The sequence below is a fragment of the Leptosomus discolor genome, chromosome 16 (genome assembly GCF_034619465.1).
Source record: "Leptosomus discolor isolate bLepDis1 chromosome 16, bLepDis1.hap2, whole genome shotgun sequence".
Lineage (NCBI taxonomy): Eukaryota > Metazoa > Chordata > Aves > Leptosomiformes > Leptosomidae > Leptosomus > Leptosomus discolor.
The window spans coordinates 10,528,048-10,551,319 of NC_141406.1; the positions used below are offsets into that span (position 1 = coordinate 10,528,048).

The 23,272-nt window shown below is 40.6% G+C and overlaps 1 protein-coding gene across 2 annotated transcripts in view; it reads right to left on the reverse strand.

Moving 5' to 3' along the window:
* Positions 1 to 16,231: 16,231 nt before the first annotated feature.
* ADGRD1 (adhesion G protein-coupled receptor D1) overlaps positions 16,232 to 23,272 on the reverse strand; it is a 157,278-nt gene continuing 150,237 nt past the window's right edge. For both annotated transcript variants that reach the window (XM_086474248.1, XM_086474247.1), the window contains 4 exons: positions 21,077 to 21,203; positions 19,821 to 19,862; positions 17,021 to 17,113; positions 16,232 to 16,327 (listed from right to left, as the gene is read on the reverse strand). In XM_086474248.1, coding sequence (XP_086330374.1) covers positions 16,232 to 16,327; positions 17,021 to 17,113; positions 19,821 to 19,862; positions 21,077 to 21,203 — 358 coding nt within the window. The remainder of the gene's footprint in view (positions 16,328 to 17,020; positions 17,114 to 19,820; positions 19,863 to 21,076; positions 21,204 to 23,272) is intronic.

The window sequence follows — 23,272 nt, forward strand, 5'->3', positions numbered from 1 at the left end:
ATCTGGAAATTGGGAAAAGTGTAGCAAGTTATCAGGAATAAATGTAATAGCAAAAAAAGGGAATCAGTGTAATAATACTGAAAATTTCAGCTGGTAAGTGAGCGTACCAGGGGAGATGCCTCGCTGGCCCTCCTGTTTACTAACAGAGAGAGACTGGTGGGTGATGTGGTGGTCGGAGGCTGTCTTGGGCTTAGCGACCATGAAATGATAGAGTTTTAAATTTTTGGCAAAGTAAGGAGAAGGGGCAGCAAAACTGTTACCATGGCCTTCAAAAGGGCAGACTTTGATCTGTTTAGGACACTGGTTGAGAAAATGCCTTGGGAGACAGTCCTAAAGGGCAAAGGGGTCCACAAAGGCTGGACATTTTTCAGGAAGGAAGTCTTAAAAATACAGGAGCTGTCCCCATATGCCGTAAGACAAACTGGTGGGGGAAACGACCGGCCTGGCTGAACAGGGAGCTTTTGCTGGGACTTAGGAGACAGAGAGGAGTCTACCACCTTTGTAAGAAGGGGCATGCTGCTCAAGAAGAGTACAAAGATTTACTTAGGTCATGTAGAATGAACATTAGGAAGGCAAAAGCTCAGTTAGAACTCAGTCTGGCCACTGTTGCAAGAGATAATAAGAAGTGTTTTTACAAATACATTAACAATAAAAAAAGAGCCAGGGAGAATCTCCATCCTTTATTGGATGTGAGGGGGAACATTGTCACCAAGGATGAGGAAAAGGCTGAGGTACTTAATGCCTTCTTTGCCTCAGTTTTTAATAGTCAGACTGGTTACCCTCAGAGTAATCAGCCCCCTGAGCTGGAGGACAGGAGCTGGAGACCAGAAGGATTCCCTCATAATCCAGGAAGCAGTAGTTAATGACCTGCTTTGCCAACTGGATATTCACAAGTCTATGGGGCTGGATGAGATCCACCCGAGAATACTGAGGGAGCTGGCGGACGAATTTGCCAAGCCCCTCTCCATCACTTATCAGCAGTCCTGGTTAACAGGAGAGGTCCCACAAGACTGGAGGCTTGCCAGTGTGATGCCCACCTACAAGAAGGGCCAGAAGGAGGATTTGGGGAACTACTGGCCTGTCAGTCTGACCTCGGTACCAGGCAAGATTATGGAGCAATTCATCTTGGGTGCGCTCACATGGCAAGTGCAGGACACTTCCCCTCAACCACCTTTGGTCTGTTATTTTTCTCTTTTATCTACTTTTCCTCATAAGTAAGCTGATTGTAAATGTTACCTTTTCTGACAGAGAACTGGGCTGCTCTGAGCAAGATAGCAAACACATGCTTTTTCTCTCCCTTTCCTTATATAAAATAACATTTCTTATTCTATTTGCTTTGTTGCAAGCTCTTATCTGTAATTTGGATCATAAACCAGGACTGTCTTTTTCCAGGAACACTGAGTAATATAACGGCTGGTAAATTGTGAGGATTTTTTTTTTTTTTTCTGTTTTTTTTTTTATTTTTTGATGTTTCAAAATAGGTTTGGGAACTATTCATACTCTATAAAAAAGGCAGAAAAAAAAAACCTTTTACCTTTTTCTTTTCTGACCGCTATGTCTGGTTGTTTTAAAGTCTTGTCTTTCCCCTTCTTTACTAAAGATTAGAAGGGGCTTTTTCCTGTGACACTAGTGTGAGTTGAGGCCTGATACAAAGCTTACTGATGTTAGTACCAAAAATTTCCATTGTCTTCTGTTGGTGCTGAATACAGCTGGGAATCTTACCATACAGTGAGGGATTCAGGTCCTTGCATAGGGTTCCCGGCTTAAGGTTATGCTTAAGAATGGCTTCCAAAAGAAGATGCTCAAATGTTCCTTCAAGACTGATACTAGCAGGTTCTGAAATGGACCACACAGAGAGCTGCTCTGCACACAGGGTGCTGAGAAAAACGGCAGGGAAAAGAGAGCCCCAAATACTAAGCAGGAAATCCAGACTTTAAGATGAGTGTCCACATATTAAATATCTGTCCTCTACCTTTTGGAGAACTGAACCTTCACTTTGGTCTTCAGAGCAATAGTTTCTTCATTGCTTTCCACTTTCTCTGTTTTCTCTTCCGTAACTCTCTGCAGGAGTATCTGTTAAGAAACCAGACTCAAGGGTAGAACTAAATCCAGGTCCAGGTGATTTAACTTCAGTCATGGACTTTCACAGGTTATCAATTCCCTGGTAATTCCTGAATTAAAAGTTCAATAGCATATTTTCAGTCTTGTCAGGAGATAAATAAGACTAGGCTATTCTAATTGTTTTCATAGTTGCCTTGTAATTACACAAAATGAAACATTACATGGAGGCATTCTTCTCGGTCATGTTTTGAAAAGAGGCTACTAGATAGTAGGTTTATTTCATTCCTTTACTATATTTTACTAAATGATTAATTCTTCACCACCCCACCCCCCCTTAAAAATTGCTTTCTTTTAAATAATACTATTAACATGCTGGATGAAGAAAAGTCTTTCAGCTGTTGCTGTGGATTCCCGTCACCTTTTCCATCTTTTGTGGCAGTGCAAGCATCACTTTAGACAATATACTCTTTTGGAAAATGACCCTAAAAGTTTAAGTGTACGTACAGCCACAAATACCATGGGCTTCTGGTTTTGATTCTGGCCTTTAGACACTTCTGTTCTATAAACATTTTGATTAATTAAAATAGGTTATGAAGCCACTTCCAGAAACACATTTTACTAATCATAGTGCCAACACAAGGACCAGCAAGTAAACTCAGGAGGAGCTGTACCGCAAAAGGAAGCTTTTGCTGTTTACTGTTCACTGAGTTTGTGTGCTGCCCTTCCACATCCATCCTACTTACCAGCAAGGAGACCAGCTATTACTTTGTGTTTATGCAGCCTTGTTTCTTGCTAGCCTCTAAACACTACTGTCATCAACAGCATTATTTGTATTTATAATAATAATAATAATGAATAACAAGAAAGCACTGTAAATACTGCACACAAAACTGCTCAAGAGAATACTTTTCACAGATTAGGACACAGTTTACTGTTCTGTCATTGAATCTCCTGATATCTCCGCAATTGCGAAAGAGAAGTGAATGAATTTTTGACTGAGATGTGATGGGTTTTACTGCATTCATCATCCAGGAGCTCCACTAAGGCACTCCTGTCATGCTTATTACTATGGTACCTTGGCTCCTAGAAAGTGAAACTTAATTCCTTATTGACTGAGGCCCACAAAGAACTAATGTGAGACCAGGAAAGTCGAGGTGTCTGGTAGCAGTTGGAGGCAATCAAGTCCAAGGTAGGTAGGAGGTGGAGTATTGCTGGCCTGGGGCAAGTTGCTAATTAAAAGATGCTTCTCTGGTAGCTTATGTCAGAGGAGCCCTGACATAACCTTCTGTAAGGGGCCTCTTTGTTTCTCTTGAATGCCAATGAAATTATTGGTAAGAGGATCAATTTCAAGTGCTGCTGCTATTTTGGGTTGCCATGGAGACCACTGACCTGCCGTTAGAAGGCGGCAGACTTGGGGAGCAGCCCCTGTGTGCTTGTGAAAGGCAGTCTGATTTTTCTTGCCTCAAACAACCTGTTTTGCAGATTTTTATGTATGTGCCTTGAATAAACCTGTTTTACAGTGCAAGTTTTATGTATTAGCCCTAAAATCAGCCTGCTTTGCAGTACAGCCTGCTCCAGGGAGGGAACAAGCCCTGTGAAGGTGAAGCAGTGCTCCTTCCTCAGAGATAAGAGGGTAAAGCGGTGCTCCCTCCTCGGAGATAGGAGGGTGGAGCAGTGTCCTCCCTTCAGGAACTTTAGTTGGGGTGATCGATAAAGGGGGCTTCAGTTGGAGTGGCTACCCAGCCTCCCCTATCCAAATGGACAAACCCTGAAGAAGAAGGTTATTAACTTGCTACCTTTGCTGAGTAAAGGGTTTCTGCCGTGCAGAGGAAAACCCCTTTTAAAAGGGAGGATACAAAAGATTCACCTACCCCGAAACCCACTGAGTGGGATGGGACAGTGCTCACTGGTGCCTGAGCGTGTTCTGTGACTTGGATGAAAATACAGCGAACTACAGCTGTGCATATCTGAGACGTGGTAAATCCAGATGTCATGAATCTCAGGATCAATGGTTTTCTGCTTCAGATAGATCCTTTTTTTTGATGCACCCTTGCAGGCTGTGGGATAGCAGAGAGAGAAGTTGAAGAGCAGTGGCAACAAGCATCCAAGCAGAGCCTGCCTTGAGTCAAGGATGTAAAACAAGGCCTGGACAAGGCCACATTCCCTCAGTACTCTGCTGGTTTTGAACGATAAAGGGGAAAATAACCTTCATTAGGGGAGTCTATTCACCTTCCCTTGCCTGAGCCTGTTGCATTGTGCTGAGGGTAGCAGAGAACTGGACGCAGTGACTGAGCTTTCCGTGCTCCTGCTTAAAAAGGGCTTCAGAAGCTTCTGGGTCAAAGCATGATTTTTGCAATATTAATTATTTTTAGAGAATCAGTTTTAATAAATTCAAACCAGCTGTGAGTAAGTTTGTGCCCTTGCTCTGTGTGTATGGGAAAAATACCTGCCATAGAAACTGGTGTCTTAAAATGCACCAACACCCATCACATGCCAAATTCAAAACATAAAAGCAAGTCTGGCACTGAGAGGGGGTGTTCAGCCAGCAGCTGCCTATCGAAACACCAAGCCAGCCCAGAAGGAAGCAGGGGAGCCAGAACCTTCCTGAGCCAAAAAAGCTGAGAGGGGAGGCAAGAACCTGAACCAAAGCCCTCCGCAGGGCTGCAGAGGGGGTTACCAGCTGCTGGGGAAGTCAGCCGGAGACAGGCCCTCAGATGGTACAAGCTGCCATGATTTAATTGGTGCCAGTTCACAGCACTTCAAGATCTGCTTCACAGAGCTGTCTGGGCTTATGGAGAGGATGTTTTCAGAAAGCTCTCGGTCGAGTATGGATTTCTGTAAATGAGTGTTTACAAATAAGCCACTTACCTGGCCTTTATAGATAGCCCTGGGCTTTATAGATAGCCTCAAATTCTCTTTATCACATAACCTCAGCTAGGCAAAGCAATGTCAGATGCAAATATTAAAGGGAAAATGCAAAATGTAGGCATTGCAGAAATGGTCATTTACAGTATCTGATGTAAATGCTGGCAAGACCAAGTAAGAAATGCCCGAGGAGTTAAATAAACTGAGGTATTTGTGGGAAGGGAAGTAACCAGCTTGAAAGAATGAAGAAGGGAGCAAGACCTGTGAACCTGTTTGATTACCATAAACAGAGACCAGCTGCCTCACACATCCTAGACAAACACAATTTAACTTGTAATTAATTTAGTTGTATAAAGCCCACCATCTGTAGGAAGAAAAAGCAGAAGGTAGAAGTGGAGGTAGCACACCCTCTTCCCTACACCAGTCCCAAAATTAATACTGCAAAAGCAACAGTACCTGTGGATCATGTAGGAGGTAAATGCCTATAGTTTATGACATATACTCTGGCTTCACTTGAATAGATAATGCCAGATAAGTGAAACAGAGGAGTTTGGAGAGTTACTACACAAGTAACTAAAAAACTTGTTCTTAAAACATTGTGGGAGGCACCTAGTGGTAATGATAGACTTTCTTAAAAGAATGTTAATCGCCAAATCGATGAGGTAATTAGAATTTTGGAGTTTAAAATACGTTTATTTTAAAATGTCATGAGCTAAAAATACAATTCAAACTGAAAATGCAGTAAGGATTAAAAAGATGTTTGAAACTAGTAGTCAGATCAGAAATTTAGGTTTCAAATTTCTCAAAACCAGGATGCTGTCCATTTGTGCAATTAAAACAAGGGGCCTTAGCTCTAGTCCAGCCCTCATGCTCTGCAGAGAAATTGTACAGACCTAAGTACAGTAATTAATGTAGCTATGAGGAACATTGAAGAGGAATGAAACACACTAAACCTTTTAGCTTTTCTTTCTACAGTTTTTTAGCTCTCAGGCAACTCTCAAGATACTAGGTCTTTCACAGCACTCACTTTCTTGAAATCTTCTTGAACAAGGGTGGTTTAACATGGATTGCAACTTTATTGGCACAAAGAGACACAGTTTACAATTTTTTTGTACTTTCAACTCACTGAAAGTGAACAGTGGGTAGAAGCTCTCCATCTGACTGAAATTGTGTCAATGGTAGAAAAAAAATAGCTTTAGAAACAGTTATAGCATGGATGATAGAGTGCTTGCATCTTATTCAGACAGAAACAGAGAGGTCCTGGTTATACAGGTGATGTATTATTATGCTTTAGTATCACTTTAGTATCGTGTATGAGAATATTATTGTTTTCTGGTAGGAATAACTTGAAGGAGTAACGGTGGTTTTGGCTATGACAGTAGGTGACCAATTCTGTTGTGGTTTATAGGAATGTCTTATTTAGCAGAAGAGTAAATATTGCTCCTTTTGGCACTCCCCATCAGCCCTGCCTCTCCCAGGCAAGTAGCTCTGTTCCTCTGAGAATGGGGGTTAACTTGCACTCTGACCCATCAGCAGATCCTGTGTGTCCCACCATTCCTGCAGGGATGTTTCTTGACTGAAATCAGATATTTTTGGCCAGGCTCCTTCCATGCTGGTAACCAGGGAGAGTTTGAAGATGTGTTTATGCAGTGTGTACTTTGTACATCACTTCCGCAGAAATAAGTGGGTTGCTGTCTATGGCCCTTGGCTCAAAAAAAAGAATAAGGCTACAGCCTGCCTTTGTATTACTCATTTTGCATGGAACTTTTCTGGTGGTGTTGTGGTGGTTTTTTGGTTTTGTTTGTGGTTTGGGTTTTTTTTCTCCTTCCACTGCATCTCTAAGTTCTTACTTCCTCATCTTGGAAAGTACAATGTTTCACAAATTGTAGCACACAGAAGGAAACGACAAGCTGTTTTGAGCTTCCCAATGAGCAGTTCCTGTAGTGCCATTACTGAGCCTGTTATCTGAAAAATAGCTCTATTAAATGAAGAGCTTTGATGTGTAGGAAGAAAATTATCTGATATTTCTTTCCATGTTAAATTATTGTACTGATGCACATCCAGGATGGACTGTATTTTTCCTGCAGAAAGAACAGTTAGGTGTTCATAGGACCAAACATTTTCTAAACAGGAAGATGTCATTAAAAGTTGTTCTACAAAATGTTTTGTTGTTTGTCATTATGAGTTATGGCTAATGTAAGAGTTACAGAGGAAAGACAGACTGTTAGTTCCCAAAGTGTGCTCTGCACACACACACGAGCCCTGCAGAAGGATTTAGGTGGCTGAAGGAAGAGGACAGCAGAGCGGGATGCAGTGTGCAGGTGAGCGAGTGATGCCCCAGCACTTTCACTGCTGCAGGAGAGCAGGCTCCTGGCGCCTGGTCAGGGCTGGGGACCCCGTTCGAGGTGGGGAGCCTTGCTTCGGCCTGAGTGCAATCCTGCTGTGCTTGCAGGGAACAGGACTACGGATGTTTTCCTTGCCTCCCGCTTTCTTCCAGTTGCCTTAGGCAAGTCCCTCTCAGTGTGCCAGCTTTTGTGGGGGTTTCTGTGAGACACCTGTGCAAGACACCTATCATCCAAGTCTGAGCCCCAGAGCGGAGCTGTAATTTCTCAAGGCAGCAAGTGCTGGACGTGAGGTTCTTCAGTGCCTGGCTTTGTAGTGCCTGCTCCTTTCATGGGTCTGGTCTGTTGATAGACTAGAAAATAAGTTTGATTTCAGAAGTTCCTTTGATTTCAACTGCCGTGGATTCAAAGATAAATTACTCATAGAAGTGACTTTCTTGGTCATGGTGCAAATATTACCCTTTCCTGTCCACTGAAATCCTCCTAAGTGGCTACTCTGTTCCAAATAAGCTCTGCTCTTAAGATGGCAGAGCACAGCATGAGTTATTTTGTTTTGCAGCACAAAGGTATCCTGTATTGAGTATCTGAGGCAGGCAATTCAGTAAGTGTAAATAATAACTGATTTTGACAGAACTGCCTTGTACAATGGAGACACGTCAGAAAAGCAAAGAGTGGCTTTCACACTTTTTTTTTCCAGCTACATTGTAGAACAGAATGCAGAAATCTGGATTTGTGGCACTCTGGGTGATTCCTGCTCCCCTACTGGAAAAATAGCAAACACCGCACTGCTTCACTGGTGTGGCTTTTTGTCTGTAACAAATGCATTGACACAATTTTTCCTATGATTATTCACTTACCTTAATGAGTTTGAAAGAGAGGAAGTTCCTTGACAGTATTATGGAAAGAAGCAGCAATTACACTGTGGTAGAGAGGAGGTATAAGGCATTTAATATATCCTGGCTCTGCAGCAGTGCTGTAGAACAAAATGTTGTGCTCTTCCCTGCAAAACATAAATGATGCAAGTTCAATCTATTGTGGGGCAATCCCTAAAAACATTTAAAAACAACTAGGGAAGAGTTGCTCCTGAAGAGGATACAAGCAGCGAAAGAAAAAGGGCAATACAGGAAATACAATACGTCCCGTGTTCATACAGTGAATAAAACCACATGAGGAGTGCACATTCGATGAGGAAATGATGAAGCATTTGCTGATGCAAAAGTGGAGGGTCACCATGTGACCTCACCTGTCTTGCCCCGTGTCTGTGAGCGCACGCCTGGCAGCGCAGCGTGCTGCGGAACCCGCTTCAGGTGCTGCTGAGCCACAGCCAGGCCTGGCAGCAGGAAAGTCTCGTGGGGTTTTGGGCTGACCTTATAGCAGCTGTAACGCCCAGGGGCTCTCGGTGAGAAACGCGGTGTGGTGCTGTGCTGTACCACATGCTTGCTGGCTCAAGGCATGGGGGGGGTCAGCGGGAACATCTGCGCTTCTACAGGATCTGCGGCTGCTGCATGGACAGTCGGTGTTGCTGGGAGCTGCATCCCACATCAGATCTTCCCTAGCTGGTCGGGGCAAGTTAATGCAGCAAAGTGTTTTCTACAGCAGACTTTGCTGCAAAGATGCTCTGAAGCTAATGGGTATCTCTGTTCGTAACTTTATGCCGTTCAGTAGAAGTTTGTGTGCGTGCAAAATGCCCGTATTCAAATGATGAATATTCCAAGGAGATTTGGCTGTCAGTATTTCCTGAGCACCAATCAACTCATTCTGCATGATCTTCAGATACAGCTCTTTCACACTAGGATGATTTAGTCAATTATTAGTTGCTGACGTTATCAACATTTTACTCAAACTATCTTCTTCACACAATGTGCATCTTCGGCATGGTGATACTTCTCTGTGTACTATTTGCCCTACACGGAAGTCTTGACATCTTTAATTAACTTCTCTTTTTCAGGCTGTGATTGCACACTGTTCCTAACAAGTAATGAGCAGTAAAGGCCTAGGCAAGCTGCTTAGAGATTTCTCAACATTAAACTATTTTTTTGCCAGGTGATAATGAGCCACAATTTTGGTATTCCATTAGTTTGGAGGTGTAAGAAATTATCTATATCACCAAATAATGAATAGTCTGGCTTTTAAGAACTAATTCTTGGAGACCTTTTGCATGTTGTATGTTGATTTGCTGTTATTAACAGGCAATATTGAGTAGTCTTTTAGGCATATAAACAAATAAAACTGAAAAATATCCCTACATCATGGGGTTGATATGTAAACTTGCAGCGTATCCTATTGACTACACATCTGAGATTCTAATGCATAATATATAATCTAAATGCACAATATTCAGCTCACCAGTTGTGAAACTAAGTCCACAGATACTTTTTTATAGATAATTACCTTCTTTGCTACCGCTGAATAAAGCTGTCTGTGCAAATATTCACAGATGCCAAGCCTCAGATCCTAAAGCCTCCCACGCAGTCATCAACGGAGCGTATGAAAGACCCATGGGTCAGTTATGAGGACTGAGCTTTGCCCTTTTTTCTTCTATGAACACATACCCATATATTCCCCCCCCCTTTTTTTTTTTTCTTGTGGAGATGGTAAAATACAACAAATTAGCGATACATGACTGGCTAAGTGAGAAGACTTGCTCACATTTAGTTGACCTGTGCAGAACCTGAAAAAAAAAATTCCAGAAGGAAACATGCTATAGTCAAAATTATATGAATTTTAAGTTGTTAAAATCCTACTATATAAGGCCCAGATTTTCCAAGAAGCATTCTGTCTTTGCTGTTTAATGTGAGCCCCTTTCAGAGGGTAAAAATTTGGGTTTGTTTTAGTGTGCATTTCCTCTAGAATATTACAAGCACAAATTAAGGCTTTTGCAATAACAGAGTTGCTCATTGTACTTCAATTTTTATTTTTATTTTTTGGCTTGAACTGTTTTATGCATTATTCCATGTTCATAATTAGGTATCAGCAAATGCTTAGCTTGAAGAATGCTTAAAGGAACACATGCAATGCCCAATCAAGCCTGCTTTTACAGAAAATAACATGGGGAGAGAAAATTTCCGTTGCCTTTGGTATAGGTAAATTAAACAGCTTGAAACTGCTCTATTGGGAATTACCCTTAGCAAATTAGCAATTGGTCAAGGAAGCTGTTTGGTAAAGATGCACTGAACAGTGCTTAGAAGTGCCTTATGACTCAATATTTCTGTCATGTATCGGCACCTGCTGAAGATGCTGATGTCAGTGGTACACTTAGTATTGTAATCACCCTTGACAAGATGAAATATGGCCTCCGAATTCCAAGAACATATGGGATTACTGAGAAAGAAAATTGCATGAACAAGGGCAATTATAGCAATAACTATGCATGACATACTACATTGACTCATCCAAGCATAACAGAGATATAATGAAAATTTTTTAAAGGCAAACATGATGTAAGCCAGTGCCAAAAATATCTGATTTATTATTCTGTCATGAATGATAAATGTTAAAAATATCCTCTACATTTCACAGAATAGAAAGAAAGCATTCTTTTATGTATGCCTTGCTACATGATTTGGAGGGCTACAAAGGGAGGAAGGTTTCTTTGTAATGGGTATTGAAAGATGATGAAACGCCTTTCTCATCTAAATTCCAGTCTTTAATTTTTCAGGATATAATTGCTCTAGTTATTCTTCATCACATAATCCCCTTCCTATTTAACTTCCCATCATCACCCCACATCTATGCCACATAGAGGAGGCAGCTGGCAACCTATTAATCATAATAGGACTAGCTTTAACCTTGAAAATATGTCATCTACAGGTTTGCAACCCTATGATCCTATGATGATAAGCTTTTGGAGATGTTTGTTTTTTGAGATGTAATGTTTTTGGATTTACATTATCATTTTCAGGCAAAAGTGTAGTCATAATAAAGTTTTAATACAGTATGCATTAGTTAAAAATAATCACAGTTTTTGTCATGCATTTCATTATGACCCGTTGCCCTGCTATAGAGCGAAACTAGTCCTAGAGCCAAAGCTTCAGTCTCTGAGCCTCTCAAGTAAGGCCTGAACCTTGTGCTGGCTTTCTGTGCTGGCTATACTGAATCCCAGAAGATCTCTTTCTGCTGGTAAGTTGGCTGTCCTGAAGGTAAAGAGGAATTCCACCTATTTGGTGGGGCTCTGGGGCATCATCAAAGTCACTCCCTGCTTTTGCTCTCATGCAGGGTGCGTGGCAGGTGAACCCACCAGCCCTGCTTCACATGCAAGGACGATCCCATGGGCACAGTAGACTCTGTGGCCACCACGAGAAGGACATGGCTGCAGCTGTTAGAAAACTGTAAAGTGGAGAAATCTCATTGTAACAGGACATAGCAAAGTGTAAATGTGTAATGCAGTGGCTGGGGGGATAGTGCGAAGATTAGGGGCCACACTGCACAGTGCTCTTGTCCTCAGCAACAGCTGAAAGAAGAAAAATGGCTGTGTAGAGTTAGTATTTAACAATAAATGCTCTGCTTGTCCATTGTGAGTTTCAAAGCACTAAACAAAGAGGGCAGTAGCATTATCTTCATTTCACTGATGGGATAAACACATAGTCAGGAAAAGTCACTTGCTGAAGGTCGCTCAGCAAGGTAACAGCAGAGCAAAGACAAAACTCCTGGCATTTCTGAAACATCATCCTTTCTGACCACGCTGCACTCCCAGGCATCCAAACCATGGATAGTTGTGGCGGCTCATAGTTGCTACAGTTACTTGGCTGCAGGAGAGTGCAAACTGCCATGGAAAGTTAATTGTTGCACACGTACCCCTCTTCTATCCAGCAAATTATCTGTCCTCAACCACAGGAACTAGAGAAGATCATGCTGGTGTGGTGATAGGAAGAGACATCTGAAAGGTATATATATATATTTTTAAAATGTACGTGTATGTATTTATATATGTAAAATGTGTGTGTGTCTAAGAGTTTATATATATATATATATATGTGTGCATATATATATACAGGCTAATACACACACTTGTTATATTCAGAGCTCTGGTAGACTGAGAAGTTTCCCTTCTAAGTCTGAGACAGAATCTGTCATACCTATAAATGTCATTTTTTCACCTAGGAACTGACCTTGACCAGGTTGCTGGAATAGTTGGGTTAGAAGAAATAATCTGCAGCAGCTGCTTCAGAAAATAGACTCCTTTCTCAAAGGGGAGCGAATGACTTTCCTCAGCACCTTCTGTGGGTATAAACTTTGATACAAAAATATTTCTGCAAGTTACCTAGACGCACCTAACGCATATTGTAGGACTTCTCATATGAGCAAAGCTCTGCTCGTTCAATTGCAACAATAGTCCTCATAGGGAGCCACAATTGCTATGTTGTTGTTTATAACCCATGTCAAAAGAAACATTTGAACAAATACAGAGATCTTTTAGGAAATTAAGATTTCTTATTTATTTCGGGGGGGGGGAACAACAAAACTAAATTATTTTACCACTTACTGGCAAAGTCATTCTTGCTACATTACCTATTTTAAAACTCACATCTCATTCAATTAAGATTTCATACCATTGACAAAGTGATGCTGTCCTGAAAAAAAAAATATTGCAATAGCTGCTATATACAAGCCCATAAATAAACTGCAAGATTTTCAGGCTTCGAAAGATTGAGGACAGGAAGAGATTGTTTAAAGATTCATTTGAACATTTCATATTCAGTATATTTGCTGCATTCAGTAACAACAAAAATACATTAAATCAAAAAAAAGAATGGACTTAGATGGCAATGGAACACATTTGTACTTTGTGAGGGTTTTTTTCTATTACTTTATCAAAACCAGAAGAAGCCCCATCCCCAACCTAGTAATATAAATACAGTGTTGTAGCTCCTAACCTCATGTGACAGAAACAAGATGATAAACTGCTTCATCACAAGTAACGTTCGAAAGTTAAAGCATGGGATGCAGGTTATCCATAGTGGATCTCAGTAGATACAGGATAATAAATGCTTCTTCAGTATATATCACATCTATGTCACATTTTAAAGTACAAAACTAAAAACATTATCATGCCTTTCTTATTTTTGGTGAACAATTTTAAAATACGGCATACCTGGATGAAAAACAGATTTAGCCCTTTATACTACTGTCATTTCCTACTGTCATTTGTGTGTCACATGTTTTTTTCAAATGAACATTGGGTAGTGACATATGTGACCAATACACATCAGCACAGGAGGAAATGCAGGCAATGAAAATTGTGTAGAGGGGAATACTCTTAAAAATTAAGATTTTTAAAAAAAAAAAAAAGTTTTTATATGTCCTCTGTTTCATTCAAAGAACTCTTTGTGCTATAATACACTGATTAGAAGAGAAATGATCAAGGAGGGTTTCAATCTACACCCATGGTCACAGTGTAAAAAAAAAAAAAAACCAAAACAAACAAAAACCAAACCAACAACAACAACAAAAAAACACAATAAAAAACCCCACATGCTCCAGTATAAAAAAATATGCTTAAATATGTTGTCTGCACACAACACGAACACTGAACTCTGTTATCACAGTACTGTTCTGTTATGATCTCCTCCATACATTCCAAGGGGTCCTTCTACTCTGTCTTTTGAGGAAAAAAATAATCATTTTCAGGCCAAGAAAAGTCCATATATTTGCACAGCTGTAAGACAGTCCGATGTAGAAAAGGCTAGGAAAGTGCCATACACAAAAGCCAGAATAAAGACACAGCCATTTAGCTGTTTAGCTTTTACTGACCCATCTTTTAGAGTTAGCTGTCAACAATTTGAGTTGGTCAGCAACAGGAAACACAAGATTAGAAGCCTACATACTTCATGCATGTGTGTGTGTGATACGCAGTATGTCACATTCTGCTCTCTTCCAGCTGCATACATCCAGCATATATCTGATGAAACTAAGACAATTTCTGTAGAATGTTTTCATTTCTAGCCACAGACAAACTTGGGTGTACTGTGAGGTTTCAATTTGGTGACCAACCCAACAAGTCTGGGCCAGGAAGGGGAGAATGCAGAAAAGACTGGTCCAAACTGAAAGAGATAATTTCTTCTTACTGCAGGAAGGAAACATGGAGAAAACTTGTTTTGGATCAGTCAAAAGTGAAATGCATTGATGTTTACTGACTTTCAACTCTATGTCTTTTGGATGAAACACCTCATTAAATTCAGTTCTAATTGATGAAGGTTTTCTGTTCCCTAAAGATCGATTTACTTTTTTTTTTTTACAAATTTACTATCCAATAAACAATTTCCACCCTGCACATTCGGGTGCAAATACCTTTTCTCTTGGAAATCAATAGCAGATACCTTGTGAGATTCACCGGGACCAGAAATGGTCTGAGCTGCTGCAGATATAAACCTTTAATTAAGGAAAAAAAAAAAAAAAAACAACAAACAAACAAATCAAAACCTCTTAGCAAAAGATGAATTTGAAGATTTGCATATTTCCCTCCTTTTGTAATATTTTGGTAGCCCAGGGCGTTAGGAAAGCTAATTACCTTGGTGAGTCCTGCAAACTAGTATACCTGGTCTGTTAGGGAGACAGCAACTGCAAACAAGGAAGAGCTTGGGAAAGGAGACACGGCTGCAAAACCACTCTGCAAAGGGGGCCTCATCTTTGGAAAGTGCTCTGGAGACCCTGGCGGCTGAGTAGATCCTAGACCAAGGCACGTATTTAGGGGTTCTGACCAGCTCTTAGAGTCTGCTTTAGCTCCATCTGGAAAAAGGTTTCATTGGTGCAGCCGAGATTGCACCTCCTTGCACTCCAAACACGACTTCTGAGAACCTACAAAACACTGGTCAAAAGAAAAATTACAGGATTTTTTCCTCCTTAAAGATACTTCATAGCAGTACTAAAGCAGAAGCTATTAAGTGCCGAGTGGACTTTAAAACCACAAAAGACTCTGCAGAGACCTATTTAAAAGATGTCTGTAGGTAACAATACATACACTTATTTGTAGTCTGGCTGTCTTCACAGTATATCATTGTGTTACATTTTTGTGGTTGGTTTTCAGTGTCTCAATTTGACCAGTAAAAGGAGAAAGAAAAGTCACAGTGCCAGGTTGTGATCTCCAAAAGCTACAGTGCCTTTCCGAAGCGCACTTGACGGACAGCTGTTGCTTGCATCCAAAAGCTTGAGGCAAAGCAATATAACTACTCTGCATTGTGATATGTCAGCAGGCACAAATCAGCGATAGAAATGCTATGGACTGCTATAGGACCACCTTAGCCATTTCTGCCTTTTATAGATACGATGTAAAAACGAGGATATCTAGAATACTGATAGGACATGTATAGGAGATTTACATGTTACATATGCTGCTTATGTGCATAGAGACATATGTGTATATCAGCTTTGCTATTTCCATGTCCATGCTGGGAGCTGGGTAGCTGGAACCTGCTTCTCCCTCAAGTCCTGGCTTCCTTGTAGCATTTAAATTAATCACCACACTATGTATTTTGAATAAGTTTCACTTCTGTATTCAGTTGTATCTGTAAGGTAGTAAACGTAAACAGAGAGTGCACAGTAAGACCAGAATAGCCCCATTACAACATCACAATGGGAAGCATTTCATTTTAGCTCATAAAAATCCATCTTTGCAGAGGTATGTTGCCTGTCCTCAGTTCTGGGAGCTGGAATGATTCAGGTAGCAGTAAGCCCTTTTTGCATACCTAGTATTTTCATCATTGTTGACAAAACCATCCAGTGTATATTTGTGCTAGTTATTTTTGCAGGTATTGCTAATAGCCGAGTGGTAGAATGTGTTACAGTTTCGAAGGCAAGCAGATAAGGGCTGTTTACTCAACAAAACAATATGGCAATTTCCAATTTATTGGGCAGTGATTAAAAAAGCAGTTTTCTACTGGTAGTAACAGTGAGAAAAAAACGGGTGGACACTGTGTCAGACATCTTGAATGTATGGCTTGATTTTCACTGAGAAGCTGGTATTACTGTCAGACTGCTGATAAATCAATGCGGTTGGCTGAATTGGTGCTTTTATCCCAGGTGTTCAGCTTTGTGGGGGTTGTGCCTGGCCTGTTCACAGTCATCTGGAAAAAAAAAATTGAAAATAGATTTATTTATTTTGCTAAACCACTCTTGTCTGGATGAAATAAAAGCTTGAAAGCATCTATTTTCATTACAGTGTTGTCACAGTCTTGAGAGCATATGCCATAAAGGATTTTTAAACAGTCATTGCCAGGATCTAAGGTGATTGGCAGCGATCACTTAATAATACCGATCAGTTCAGAAGTCTGATTCTTTATAAAAACAAATGTCTTTTTCCTCAAGACAATTTAAGGAGAGGTAGAAAAACATATTCACATGTTGACATATTTGAGTTTATTCCTCAGCTCAAATGTAAAAGTGCCCTATCAAAAAGCCATCATCATCAGACAGATACATTGCCAAAATGCTACTTGAATGCATAATAACAAGTCCATTACTATTGGTGGGAATAGTCTTATTGAACCATACTCCAGAGTTCATAAACCTTTGTTTACCTTTATTTGATAGTTTACCAGAAAGCAGAATTTTGTCCTTTACTTTCAAAACAGGTATTGTAGCTGCAGCCTAACACTTGCTGATTCCACCTGTCTGCACCATGGATTAGGTTAGGTACTAAAAATACCCATGTGCCGCCTTACGTCCTGTTCTTTCCAACAGAATTTCACGTGGAACACTTTCAAGTACGAGGGGTCGGGGGGGGGGGGGGGGGCGGGGAAGAAAGGAGGAGTACTCACAATGTCTGAATTGAAGGGTTTCACATTGATGTTGCGAGTTGAACTACTGGTAAGGGACCACACCTTGGTTTTGTGCTTAAAGGCAGCTCTGACCTTTGGGAAAAAAATGAAACCAGATAGAAGATTTATTTTTAAAAAATTATGTTTATTTTCACAGGTACAATCGCTTCCCCATTATCCTTCTTACACATTAATGCCACTGTACTAAAACCCAACAAATTATCTGTCCCTACATTTTTCTTTATATTTATGGTCTTATGTTAGAATTTAACTTTACATTTCAAGTACCAGTACTTTAAATACAAAGCATTGTATAGCCTTACTTATGTCTCATTTCATTGGTTATGTTTTCATGTTATCTGGGTTATCCCATCCTCCTAGATGTCCAAGGGCACGACTGTATCACCATTCATCTTGTTAAAAATAAAAAAAAATGATAAAAGCAAAACCCCCAAACTACAGGGCATATAAGCATACCCAGTATTCGCTGTCCTGGTTTGAAAGATTTCATAAGGTGCCCTTACACTGATTTTCAGCAGCTCACTAGACAGTTTCACATTTTCTAAGTAAATGTACAGCCCCAGGCTGGACCACAGGCTCCCCCACTCGGGCAGCCTCTCCCTGGAGCTCACACAGCCCTGATGGTACCCAGATGCCATGAGGACGTAAGCCAGCTGCCAGCCTTTTGGAAACTAAAATTATTTAAAGATGCTGGATGAAATTCCCTATAGATGTAGGAAGATTCTGCACCAAGGTGAAAATAAACAACTGCATAAAGAAAAGATAGTGAGACAGTCATTCTTTAGGCAAGTAGGTGAGGTTTATTAAGGATTACTGGCTGGATGTGATTGACCAGTGTTACACTGCTGTGATAAAGAACATCTTGACAGGAGGAGCATAGTCTGCAAAACACGCACAGTAATCTTTCCTTCCTGTTCTTCACCGGCATGGCCTCAGCTACAGTACTGTGTCCAGCATCCCAGGAAAAATAGGGACAAGCTGGAGACAGCCCTGAAAAGGGCAGTGAGGATGATCACAGGTCAAGTGAACACGCGTTAGGAGAAGCTCAGGATGTTTAATCAAAAGAGGAGACTGGGCTAAAACAGGGTAAGTCTTCCCTTTTGTGTGCAGAGGAAGAGAATTATCTACTCTGTATATGTATAGTAGCTAAAACAGGAAATAAGAAGCTCAAGCTGCAGCAAGAAAGATGAAAACTACAATTTAGGAGTGGCAGTAGTGAGGTTAGTGAGGCAGAGAGCCAAATTGCTGAGGGAGGTCAAAGGGCTTCAGTGACTGAGCTGTCTGGGGTGACACAGGCAGAAGTGTGCTGCAGGAGAAGCTGCTCAGGTCCCCAGCAGACCCATTCTCCTGTGCTTCTCTGTAATGTGTGTGTATTTCTTGTTCACGTGCACTGGGAATAAAGCTCTCTTTTTTAATCCAACCTCTCGGGAAATATCTGCAGATTTGGCTTTATAGTATCTGAGTTTTACTTCTATGGTAGGAACGAAATTCTCAGGATGAATTCTCACAGTTTAGATTAAGAAGTATTTTGGATATGCACAGCACATGATGGAGCCAATAAGACCTGCTTTCCAAAAATGACAGTTCACATTAGCTGTGTACAAACTGTTTTTCAAGGATACAAATTCTGAAAAGTTTCTGAATTTCATTTCTCATGAGCTTCCTGGAAAAATGGCAGCAATTAAAATATTTATATTTGCTGTTAGACATTTGAAGCTTGAGAGCAGGCAGAAAGCCTTCTAAGCCTGGAGGAGAGTAGAATAAAGGAATATTTTTCCTCCTTACCTTTAACCTGCCTGCTTAGCTAGATGATCTCAATAAAGATCAAGAATTTCATAGTCAGTCCTGACTCTCCAAACTGATTGTAGCAAAGACCATATTGGTGCTCTAAGACTGAGTAGGTTGGCAAATATTAATAAATAATAGACAGAAGAGCTGGAGTGTTGTTGTTGCACAGGAAGCAGCAGGCTATGGGACAGAGCTACTTAGCAGCATCCAGAAAGCTGTGGGAGGATCAAAGCTATGTGGGTATTCACTGAGCCGTACCCCCTGTCAGCGTGCTGGAAATGGTTTTCACAAGAAACTTTCATTATCAGTAATCCATGCTGCTGTCCATTTTGTGCTATCTGCCATGGGAGGAGAGGATGCTGTAAGCTCCAGGCCCAGAGGAGATGGTCCTCCCAAGCCCCATTTACACCAGCCTTGCCTTGGCTTTACCCCAGTGCTCTAAGACAGGCTTAATGCAAAAAGATGCCTTTTGATCTACAATGAAAACTTGAACTTCCTGCCAAGAAAAATACCTGGAATGTGTTCTGCTCTGTTTGATTTCCCATTAAGGGCGTGAGCAACATCCAAAAGTATGTTTTGCTGACAATAATTATTTTCCTCTCTGGAACTACAGATGTAACAAATACAGAGGTCCCTCGAAGGGGACTGCCAGACTCCCACCATTTAAGAATCCTCCCTTAGCAGCACAGCCCTTGCCCTGCTCAGTCCCTCCAGCCCTCAGGAGTGCTTCTTTTCTTTGTGTTGAGCTGCCTTATCCTTTTTTTTTTTTAAAAAAAAAAAGCCACCCTTTCTTATATTAAATAAAATAAATGTCATGCATGGGTCAAAATGCTGCAACTCACAAGGTCACTGGCAGTAATGTATTAATTGAAAGAAAAAAGGAATCAGTGGCATAGCATGCAACAATAACAGAAGAATTTTTTTCTTGTTTTACATGGATGTTACTTGAGCTTGGTAGCACCAAATTCGTTAATGCTGCGTGGTTACATACCTCTGAATTCAGAAGACAGTGAAACAGGAACATGAAAAATCCCTGAAAACAGATAAAAGGGAGAAGAGTGAAGACTGACTGTGAAGAATGAAATACAATAATGTATTTCTTGCAGTATTGTGTAATGTACATATTGAGTAGCTTGGAGTTCTATAAATATCCAAGAGTAGGCCAGACTGTGACCCCTGTTAACTAGAGAACCTGCAGCATTAGGTTACTGTGAGGCTTGTCTGGACCTTTTCCTGTAAAGCAGCACTTCCTAAACTGTGGGGTGCTAAAGGAGAAATCTGGCTGAAAAGAAGCAGGAATTCTGTTTTTGTGACAAGAGAACTTTTTGCCTGTGCTTGCAAAAATAAAGGCAGAGGGAAATGCTCTTTCGGAAACACGGAATTTATTATTTATTACACTAGAAAAGCAAGATATTAGCATTAGGAAAATTTTTACAACAGAATTTTGCTATCTTTGGGCTTTTTGTCCAATGGAAATTGAAAAGGTCCCATCCCCTTTCTCTCTCAAAATAATTTTATTTCCTTTCGGGGAGTATTCAGCCAAACTTACGGTTTTTAATTTGAATGAAAATTGGAATATTTCTTATCAGCTTATGGGGAGAACTCTGTTACACTCTTTTGTGACCATAGTACTATTTGTTCCTGAGACAAAAAAGGATTTACAGGAATTCATTTTTTCTTCCCCTTTGTAACCATTATTCAGGAAAGAATTATAACACACCTATAGATTTATGCCTCTAGTGAAATGTCTGCTTAAATCTAAGCAGGTGGTTATGTTCCTTCTTGGACAGAGCTATTTTTCTGGATTGGTGTCTTAGGAAGATGAGAGTCTAGTTGCCAACATGCAAAAGTCATGTGCAGCTCATAGGATAGCTCCACTTTTCTCCTTATGCCACACCTTTCCCTCAAACTTCCGTTCACTTTCTTTTAGTCTCAGTAGTGGAGCCTCAAACTGACACTGAAAAATTGATCTGGTATCTCTACTGAACAATCTCACTTGTGGTACATGGTGCTGGAAGAATGAATTTCATTTTCAAGCTCACTGTCACATTTATATGATCATTGCTACTGGAAACACTAAGGAGTGGGATAAAAGTTCTGTTTATACAGAGACTACACAATTGCCAGACAGAGGAAGGAACATAGAAAAAAATCCAATAAACACAAGCACGAAAACATTACTAATGATCCATTTATTGGATCTCAGTAGTAGTTCAGTAGCCATAAAGTTTCCCACCAGGTACTTACCTGTAGTGAATTGAAAACAGCAAATATATACTGAAATACTAATGCATGGGCATTGACAGCCAAAATCCCAAAAATCCATGAGCTTCCCAAGATAGGTAAGAGAACAGCTACAGCTTTAGCTGTTAGTCTGAAAGAGAAAACAAAAACAGGAAATGTGATTAGAGAGTTAAACAAATTTCAGCCCACACACCAGGGAGTTTATCAATCATGTCCTGGCAGCAAGGCAGTGTGTGTGACTCTCTTCACCATAATTTTTTTTTAACTGACAAATCTCTTAGTTACTCGTTCCTCATCTATGAAAATGGGGATAAGAGAACTCCAGTATCACATGGCATAAATACAGATGAAGAGTCAGTAACTGAGGGTGCAGGGGAAGAGATGGAGAGATGGTCGTATAACTGCTGCAGTCATTAGCTTTGGTTTACAGTGAAGTATTATTTTATCAGTGACGAGTCAAGTGTAAGAGTTAAAACAAGAGGCAGAAACTTGAGAACAAAGGCAGCATCACATGGAAAAACTAAACCCACTATATAGTACATCCAAAATGCATTTACTCAGCACTACAGTTAAGTTAACACAGTATTTCTCTTACAGAAAGTGACTTGGGATTTTTAATTACCACAAATGGGAAGAAACATGATGTACCTCTGCCAAATGCAAATCCTGTAACACCCCCAGTATTTTTCTGCTACTACCCTGCTTTGTTCAGAGCTGATTCAGAGAAATGTATGGCAAATATTGAAATAGCTTGGGTTCTTTGGAGATCCCTACTGATATATGTTCTCTCTGCTTAGCTTGGAGGACTTGGCAGAATTTCAACAAAAGGCGGTATGACAGCCAAAAAGCTAGTAATACTGACAAAATAAGAGGGATTTTTGGTTTTGCCTAAATGAGTTACATACAGGATGTTTATTACACTGGAAGACAAAAAGAAATTGTAGTATATCAGAGAATTAAATGATCACGGAAAGTTATCTGCAGCAGCTGAATTCTGTGGACCAAATTTTATATCAAGAGGAAACAAAAGGAACCACAGGGAAAACAAAGGCAATGTGTTCAGAATTGTAAGATCGCAGTTAGGTCTCTTCAGTGTATTCATAGCCTTCTACATTAAACACCAAAGAACTATGTGCTTTCTACGAGGGACTCATTTCCTTCATCTGTAACAGGAACCAAGAGCAGCCAAACCTCACAGAGCACTCAGGACCCTGTAGGAGAGGTGTGGGCAACACCTGCATCCACTTTCTGCTTTGACATAAATTAATATCTCTCTCTGCAACTGAATACACTCAGCCCCACCCAAGAAAGACAAGCACAAGTGAAAAAATTCAACTCACAAGGATTATTGCTTATCCCATACAATTGTCTTCTCCTTATGAAGCCCTCAGAGCATTATCGCTAATTCATGCTACCGAATTGATCTAAACAATTGTACTTTTGTGTCTGCGTATACCCTGTAATACCGACTTCAAGAGTATCGTAGTAACAGCCCTACAGAGTGTATCTAGTGTAATCACAGAAAAAATACGAAGACAATGGAAGTCCTTGCCACAGGATGCTACGGACATCTGAAAAGGATACTATAAATTCACAGAAGATAGTTCTGTTGTGGGTTGTTAAATGTGACAATTCAGATGCAGTTGCTTGTGCAGGAAGTCCCCAGTCTTGTGTGTGCGAAAAGGTGGGAGTACATATTCAGAGAAGAATCACTCTGCTTGACCTTCATATTGGAGATACAGGGTTGGATGGACCCCTAGCCCATCCGGTTTAATCTGAGATGGCAGTCCTTCTGTTCTTAGCCTATCCATCTGGCTTTTTGATTAAAACAATAAACACCTCCACAGCTCATCTTCACATCAATCTGACCAGTAAAAGCAGATGTAAAATACAGCAGGGCCAGCTGACCAATAATGGAGTTAATAACACATCCCTCACTTTTTCCCAATAAGTGCTATACATCTAGTTCACAGCACTGGGCAACCCAAAAGCATTCATGATGACTGTCCACTCTGTAATCACTCAAAAAAACCCATGAATTCCACAGGGCAAAATGTTCTTGCTGTCAAGACACTACTAACTAGACAGCCCAGTGCAATTTTGCCCATCAAGAAGGAGCAGACGTTGAACCTTTGCACACCCAGGCACCACATTTTCAGTGACAGCTATTAAAGGACAAACTCTTGCTTCTGGACAGCT